Source organism: Falco punctatus (assembly GCF_963210335.1).
Source record: "Falco punctatus genome assembly, chromosome: 5".
Taxonomy (NCBI): Eukaryota; Metazoa; Chordata; class Aves; order Falconiformes; family Falconidae; genus Falco; species Falco punctatus.
In genome coordinates, this window is record NC_137584.1 from 76,689,443 (window position 1) to 76,697,787 (window position 8,345).

Genomic DNA, 8,345 nt, shown 5'->3' on the forward strand with positions numbered 1-8,345 from the left:
AAGTTTCTCTGCTTCTTAATTTCATGTACTAATTTTTTTAGGCCATGTTAGGGAAAGGAGAGAGTTGAGAACTTATACCAGGACAGAAAGATGGGGTTAGAGATGTCCAAGGATTCTGCTGTATATATCCCAGGAAATGGTTATACAGAAGGAATAATTCTTCAGTCAGAAGCAGTATGATTACAGTTGAATTACAACAAAACTATTAAACTTATAACCATTCCTAAGTCTTTTGGATTTGCCATGAGCCATTTTGCCTGAGCAGAGAAGTCATGAGTGTTAATAGCTTCAATTTTAGGCTTATGCAGGAAACTCTATGATTTCTGATCTCACCTAAATGATTAAATTCCACCGAAGTGCTCCCACAGTGCACAAAAGTTGATCTGAATGTAGAGCTTTGTGAGGTTTGGCTATAAGTAAGATTTGGCTGAAAAGGTGTATGAATCACTCTGAAAAATGGGCAGGGAAGAAATTGGGCATTCATGCTTTTCAACAATGTTATTGATGGTATATTTGTCTCCAGGACATTACCCTGTGCTGGAAAGCCACAGCTATGTAATTTCTTAGCTAAAGTGGTAGCCACAAGCCTGCTGTAGCCCTTCCTCCGATGCTCTGGAAGAGTATAACCATGAATCATGGTGGCAAACTGGTCCGTCAGGCTCCAGGAGAGGGGGTACCCATTGTCATCCAAGACACAGACACTGGGGAAGCAGCAAATGAGGTTAGCAAGGTACTTTTGGCACCTTGGGTTGTCTCCCCGTGACCAGGTTTTGCTGAGCAGACTGGCATGGGAGATGTCCAGGCAAGCCAACGTTAAGTTAGGGTCCATCCTAAGAGACAGTACACAAAGGGTGTTAGACAGAAAGCTGTGCCTCACATTCTCTGAGCAACTGCACTAGATTTAACGCTGCCTTCTCCAGTCAAATAGATTTCCAGGTCTATATCAGAAAGGGGAATCAAAGTGAGCTGATTTCATTAGGCTGGAAGTTTGGAAATAATTATAGAGGGCAGCACCACCCCATTTTAGAGTTTGAGCTCCCGAGTCCACACAACACGTTCCAGAGGCACCTTGTTCCTTACAGGAAGAGTGGAGAACATGTTAAGGAAGGCAAGGAGCCTCAGTGACATATTAGGTAGCACAGGGGAGTGGAAAGGTTTTGTTTTCCAGTCTCTCAGCCTCCAAGACTGATAGATTCCCTCTGGATTTTGAATCCACTGCTGAGAAATTGATTCCAGGCGTAATGGAGCCTCTTGTTTCCGTATTCTTCTGCTGTGATGTCAGACCAATGTCTTGCCAGCAGAGGGATGTTAGAAAACTTAGAAGGCTTCAAGCAGTTGTATAAAGATCTCTTGTGAAAAACAAACTGTGGGAGTCCCAGATCCATCTATCAAATCTAAGGAGCCTTAACACAGGAAAAGTCAAAGGAGGTGGAAAGCAGACCTGTGGATCCCACGATTCATGATGAAAGGAGGGGATGGGGACTATTCTGGAACATAAAAAGGCCAAGGTGATAGACTGACTAAGGAAAAGTATTTAAGGGAATGAGTCCTTCTTTACCAAGTAACTCCTTAGTCAGGTTTTTGACCCAGTCACAGAGAAAGCTCAGCAGTCTTCCTGATATTGTTGATGTAAATATACTTTCAGGAAATATATTGCTATAGTAATGACATCAACAAATGACACTGGGTGCTTAAACGTACTGAAGTCTGACATCTGGCAGCGTGTCCGGGTCTGAGTGGATAACCATCTGGAAAGAGGATATTTTCACATCTACCTGCTTAGATAAAGCCATAGTTTTGGATATTTCACATATTCCATCCTGGAGCCCTGTGTATACAAAGATAAATACGAAGACACTTTAAAAAGAAAGCATTTTGGGGGCAAATAAAGTTCAACAGTACACTTTAAACGGAACTAGCCAGGTATTTGAAATCTCCAAAATTATTGGCTATGTTCCCTCCACACTCTGGCTTTACATACATGAAGGTCAGAAGGCATCACACTTTTCATCTAATCCAACCACCAGAACAATGAGGACACAGACCCTCTCCAAGTGACCTTCCCATTGAACTTCTACCCTCTGTTTGAGCCACAGTGAATTACCCAGTCCTAACATAAGGATTTCAGTCATGAAGGAATCACCTAATCCATAATCACGTTAAAAATGCACGTTATTTCCCATTTAGCTCTTGTCTGGGTTCAGCTTTCAAAACTGGCTCTAACTAAGCCTCTAATTACCACATTAACTACTGCTCACCTCAGTCTGCATGTTGTCTACAGAATCCTGTGGCCAGTAGCAAAATTAAACATCAACAAACATGCCTTCCTGACAAGGAAATAGCTTCATCTAATTAAAAACAGAACTTGAAATGGTAACAGTGAATATGATATAGACAAAATTCAAAAGCTAGAAAAGCCATATCCTAGATCTTGTGTTTTACTTGAGTAAAAAAAACACTTTCTACAGAGCAGAATGGCAGGATCTACACTCCGTGAAGGCTTTGTCTGTTTTGTTTCCTCTAAACCAAGTAAGGCTGGACTGTACCTTGTATCTGAAAAATTTGTCCCCAGTTGACTGCATTTGGGTTTTCCAGTAGCTCCTGGTAACCCTGTAGCTCCTTGTAGAAAACTGCATAAGCATTGGTATAATGGTCAAGGTCATCCATCTCATTCTAAGGAGAAAAAATATGGAAGTATTAAAAATTCTCTCCCTTCCCACATACGTCTTTCACATTGGAGAAGGACAACCCCAGAGATCTAAAGAATGTTCCAAGCTTCAGGTTGGCTTCTTTTAGGACATTTTCAGTAGCAACTCTCGAGCAAGACAGTAGAAATATCTGTTGCTCTCCACAGTGTCATATTAGCAGAAAACAGCAATGGTAGTAAGGCCTCACGTACCCAAGACAGAGTAACCCAAACCTGGTGGCAATTTCTTGAAATTCTTGCCTAATTCATTGTTCAAAGCTCACTTCTACTGCTGGTTGCCCCAAAAACTACACTGTGTTACTTGGTTGCCAAGGTCAACAAGTTTAGACCTCATCTCTTCTGGTAAACAAAATAGTACCAATGCTTGCTCTCTGTCCCAGAGCTGAAATAGCACAGGCTGGCCTCATCAATACTATTAAACTCTCTTAGTCTCCCAAGCAGGTTGGAAAGGTCCAAACTTCCAGCTGGGGGTTGTCCATGTCCTATGCTGACTCCTGGATTGCTGATGTAGGAGAGCTGGTTTTCCCAAGGATTTAATTCTTTCTAAATTGAAAGACAAATTAATCCCAATGCCAAGGATTTAACAGTAGCCCATAGAAGCCTACATCACCAAGGGCTTGTTTCCTAGCCTGGCATGGGGGAAGCACTCACAAATTCGTGCGACTCAGAGATTGCTTCATCACAGTGGACAGAGGGGGTTAAGACATTGTTCGCTCCCAGCTTCTCTTTAACACTGCCTGTTACAGACCAAAAGACTGCAGAAGGACCCTTCTTTCACCTTGTAGCCACATCTGCCCTATCACAACCTCACTAAAAACTCTTTTTTTCTGTCTGTGCAAAGGCTAGAAAGACAAAAGAATCCTTGGAAACTTTGGTCAAGTGGCATGAGTGCAGGTAAAATGTGTCTCTGCATAAGCTGTGCAAGTTAATCTTCAGCTGTATACTTCAGAAATAAGTTTGGTTATGCTAAAATCAAGGCAGAATGTTTCAGGATAGAGCACTCCCTATAGTGGGCTTTGTGCTGGCACCCACTGGGATGTCCTATTACACTTTACACCTCCACCTGTTACACACTTCCCAGATAAAGCTAGCTCCATCCATAAAGCTCTCGGAAAGCTGAGAGGGAGGCCACAGTCACATTGGATCTACCTCTCAGAAACACAGGCAAAAACATGTCAATCTACCTCCCTCTGCGGCCTGGTGATAACAGCTTTGAAATCTGGCCATGAGTCCACCACCACCTCCTTCCTGAAGGGGTTCCCTCGGTTGATGTTCATTACAGCTCCATAAACCTGCAGGATGGAGAGCCAAGAGGAGACAGACAGTTTGAGACCTGCTAACGTGGCACACATGCTATAAACCAGAGGCTGAACCAGTGACATAGAGCAGAAAGCACACATTTAGGTTGTCATACACACACACAAACACCCCACATCATAGGTTGATACCTACACATTCATCAGTACAGCATATCACCATGAAGATAAACCATTGTCTAACTAGGCCAGCCTTCATTACTTTGGAGAGGAGGTGGACCAGTTTGCTTCTTTCTTTACTCAAGTATGTGGATTTGGGTTAGTAAGTGGGGCCAAACAGGTATCTCAGGTGTAGTCATCTATACAGCAGATACCAGTCTGTCCAGAAAAACCACAACCCTCTCCCCCCAACTCTGGTTCCCCAACAAACGTCCTGATTCACTTATGGAAACTCCACAGAAAACATCTCAGCACTGTGTTACCTTGAGGGACTCAGGGAAACTCCACCTTAGCATTTTCTCCAGCATCTGCAGCTTCATGGAACAGTTGAGCACCAGCATCTTTCTTGCTAGGAACACACACAAGGTAGAGTCACTCAGAAAAGCAATAATGTGGAGGGACTGAGTGGCATAATTGCTAATTTCATAAAATACAATAGCTCCCACAAATGCCCTGTTTCCATTTTCCTATGGAAAGCGTTTTGGGAATATTTTTTTTTCAATATCTGGATGTGCACAGAGCAGCAAGATGGGATGGTGTTCGGCAGACCAAGTTGGAGTCAGAAAATCCTGGGCTTAATCTGTTATTCTATACGAGGTTTCTTGTGCAACATCAGGCAGGTCACTTACAGATAGGTTCAAAAAGAGGGCTTTCTCACATATGCCCCACAAAATCGTGTTAGCTTTTGCTAGTAAAACCTGTGAAAATAAATTCTACTGATTTCTTTTTTTTTGAAGCCTGGATGCACTATGTTAATTCAGCCTTTAACTTTTTAGGCTATGATTTGGGACAGCTCATCCCGCAACATAACTTCTTCAGCAGAGGAGTTACTGCAAGAATGACAGCCACAAATCCTATTTGTGAAACAGCTGCCTTGCCTTGGTAATTTTTTTCTTTTCACTTTTGCTGTAAATCTAAACTAGCCCATCCAAAATAACAGTTACAGTCTGTAAAAAAAAAAAAAAAAGGACAAGGAACCTACCCCCCTCAAAAAAAACTGAAGAAACCCCCAAACCCTAAACCAAAAAAAAACCCAGGAAGCAATGAAAAATCTATCTTCATTTAAGAAGCCCAATGAAAGAATTCAAACTCTAAGGTTTCTCAGAAGTACCACATCCTTCATCCTCTCTTTTATTTCCTAAATGCACATCAATTAATCTTAAAAGCATTTCCCTTTGCTGCAGTTCATTGTACATCTTAACGTACCTTTACAAATTATCGCAGCCATCAAGTACCCATCTTACTACTAACAAATATCTTGCAAGCAGCCACCTCAGGATCACAGATGGAGCAATACATCCTGTGGCAGGGGGCTGGGTGGTCATCCATCCTCAGCTCCCATGTTCACTTATTAGACCCTATATGGCTACTGCAGAGGTACTGATCCACCAGACAGATCGCAGGTAAGACAACAACCAGGTGTTACTCGATCTGATTTTCCTATGCTTTTAAGGGAAATAAAAAGCACCAGCATACTACAAATGTTGAAGGGTCTTAGCATTGACAACTTACCTTGTCAGCACTATATATTAACCTCATCGTTGATTTTCTACTGAGTTAAGTCAAGGAGTCTTTCCAAGACAACTGCTATGTCTGATCTGTTACCCACAGAAAAAGGCTTTTATTCACTTATCCTTAATAAAATGTGCCAATCTGGCCGTTTTCCTATTTTGTTTAATTCTACAGAATACATGGCGTATATTTTTTTCTAAAGGCTTTTGTATTTCATAACATGCACCTTACTTCTAGGTTATTTTTTGGTTTGAAACATTTATTCCGGTTTCCAGGCGACAAGGCTTTAGCAGAGAAACAACTGCCTATGCCACAACACAGCAGTATACATGCAACTACATCTAAAGCAGCGTTGATATGTGTTTGAATATACAGCTATTTTCACTTAAGGACAGTTCTTATACCTCTATGCCTAAAAGAACTTTCAGACTGAAAACGAATATTGCACCGACAGACCACTCGATCGTTTACCTGCTTTCAGTCTTGTAGCTTGTCCTTCCAAAGTGCAATGGTGAACTTGAAGTGAGGAGACAATAAAATGCACTCTCTTTGTGGCCACTTCTGCAAGGGGAATGATGAGACCCCTTGCCCAGAATCTTAAAACTATAATTTCATTGATCCAAATTGTTCCAAACCGGTATACTACTCCTAAAAGCTTTATTCTTTCTTTCTTTTGGGGAGCATGGAAATAAAAGCCAGATCCAGCCACACCTTCAGTAGAGGAGGGACTCTGTAAGCCTAGTTAATAAAGTGTTGTAAGGCTTGTGCAATGGTATAGGCTCTAGCAAGAACCTCTAATTTTTTCATTAAGACACTTGATCTCTTTGCATTCATACCAATAAATTATCTGCTTTGCACATACTTTATAATTACCCTTTTTCTTCTTAGTGGTAGTGAAATTAAAGTAGTCGGTTCTCATTCCCAGTGCCAAGCTTCATACAATGAAGGAAATAAGAGCCTGAGATAAACAGCGACATATTCTGCCAAAGAGAAAACGAACCCAGCCAAGCGGCCCCAAGCGTCATTTTGAGGTGGCAGACCTGTTCACCCTTTGACCGATTTTTCAGTTGTTCCAGTCTGTCCAGTTTGATGATACTAACCCATACTGTCCTTTTGATTTGGACTTGACAACCACATTGTTTGTGTTGTTTGACAACACAATTTTAAATAACAACAATAAATAAATACATAAATACCTAAATTAACAACAAGTCAGAAGAGCCAATAAAGAAGGAACATCCAATTGTTACGGGAGAGCAGATGCAGAAAGATGTTTCCTTTGAACGTGAGGAAGGGTTGATAAGGGATACAGACTGATATTCCTGCTCTACCTTATCTGTGGCTTAAAACTTAGCTACTTGAAGCCAAGGTCTGTGAAACTGAAGAGTACCCGATGTTCCCAGGTCAAATCACACAAGTTTACAGCTCCACACACACCGATCAACAGTGAACCTGCTGCTAGAAGAGTCCTCTGATCTCATCAGAAACCACAATCTGATCATTCTGCAGCTCTGCTCAAGGGTATCCACCACCAAGGAAGCTGAGCTAAGACATCCTAAAAGGCTGGATTTATGCTCCTGTTTTATGTTGTTCTCTTCACGTGTGTATGACAACCCTGAAGTAACAACATCCACAGCCAGCCAGCCTATCACAAAATCACCCCATGTGAGGAGAAAAAAATAAAATTATGTCTTGCTTCCGCAACTATCCAGCCCTGTAATACAGCACCTCCGCTGCTGGTAACAGCTTTACACTGCATTTACAAGGTGTCACATGGAAGGTGGGAGCGGGGAAATTTTCCTCGACCCCTAGTGTTTGATCTATCAGTGCCACAGGAAAGCAGAGACACTTGGGCCCAACCAGTCTGCCAGTGTCCCATTACAGGGGCCCTTCACCAAACAGTCCCACCGGATTGGAGGGTGATTTGATTGACTTGTTTAGGAAAATGCACCAACAGCATCAGGGGGACCCCTCAACGAGTCTTCCCGATTGATTTGATTATGTCACCCACGGCTGGCAACTGCTAGTGCCCATGAAGGACTAATACTAACAGTTTACGGAACAACATTATTTATTAATATAAAATAGTGACAAATCAAGATTTGTGATTGCCGGTGGTAGGGACTGTCTGCAAAAACAAGCTTGAAGTGATATACAACCAAACTATAATCACTAATAACAGTCACCATGAGTTAGTTATTCAGTGCTCGTAAGGCTAAGTTCTTACCCAGCAGGTGTCCCTACGGGGGAAGAACACAGGTTCAGCTCATTGACTGATCCCAGAAGTTCCGATGGAGTGTTCCCCCACTTCTCCGCTCATTCATTCACTTTTTATACTTTTCTTTACTCTCAGGTGGAGCTTGAGTGACTGTAGGCATACATTCTTATATTACTGATTGGTGTAAAATTCTCTCGCTTCTCGTTTAAAGATACAGCTGATAAAAAATAGAAAGTGCATGCTCGGTGAGGGGTGGTCATACCTTGGAGATGGGATAAACCAAGTGTGAATGTCTTTTTTTATTAAAGTAATGAATACAAAAATGGCAGAGGGGGAAGCATCTCATGCATTTGATAAAATTATTCATTTCCCTGCCATGGTGGATTTTTATTAAAAAATTAAGAAAGTCAAATAGCAGATTTGCAACTGAGCA

At 41.8% G+C, this 8,345-nt stretch overlaps 1 protein-coding gene across 2 annotated transcripts; it reads right to left on the reverse strand.

Moving 5' to 3' along the window:
- Positions 1–222: 222 nt before the first annotated feature.
- Positions 223–8,043, reverse strand: GLYATL3 (glycine-N-acyltransferase like 3). 2 transcript variants are annotated; one of them, XM_080390334.1, is made up of 6 exons: positions 7,922–8,043; positions 4,446–4,531; positions 3,892–3,999; positions 2,547–2,673; positions 1,702–1,828; positions 223–830 (listed from the first exon to the last, which is right to left on the reverse strand). In XM_080390334.1, exons 2-6 carry the CDS (start codon positions 4,521–4,523, stop codon positions 224–226), a joined length of 1,047 nt encoding a protein of 348 aa, XP_080246460.1. In that variant the 5' UTR covers positions 4,524–4,531; positions 7,922–8,043; the 3' UTR covers position 223. The 2 variants fall into 2 exon arrangements, with proteins under 2 accessions (XP_080246460.1, XP_080246459.1); XM_080390333.1 differs by lacking the exon at positions 7,922–8,043 and having other exon boundaries at positions 3,892–4,530.
- Between the last annotated feature and the right edge of the window lie 302 nt (positions 8,044–8,345).

Excerpts from the sequence above, each read along its gene's own strand:
- GLYATL3 (XM_080390333.1), bottom strand. The coding sequence starts at position 4,107 with ATGTGTGCTTTCTGCTCTATGTCACTGGTTCAGCCTCTGGTTTATAGC. Across the intron at positions 1,829-2,546 it reads ACAAATTTTTCAGATACAAG|GGCTCCAGGATGGAATATGT; the intron begins GTACAGTCCAGC and ends TTGTATACACAG. Across the intron at positions 831-1,701 it reads CTGCCAGATGTCAGACTTCA|GATGGACCCTAACTTAACGT; the intron begins GTACGTTTAAGC and ends ACTGTCTCTTAG.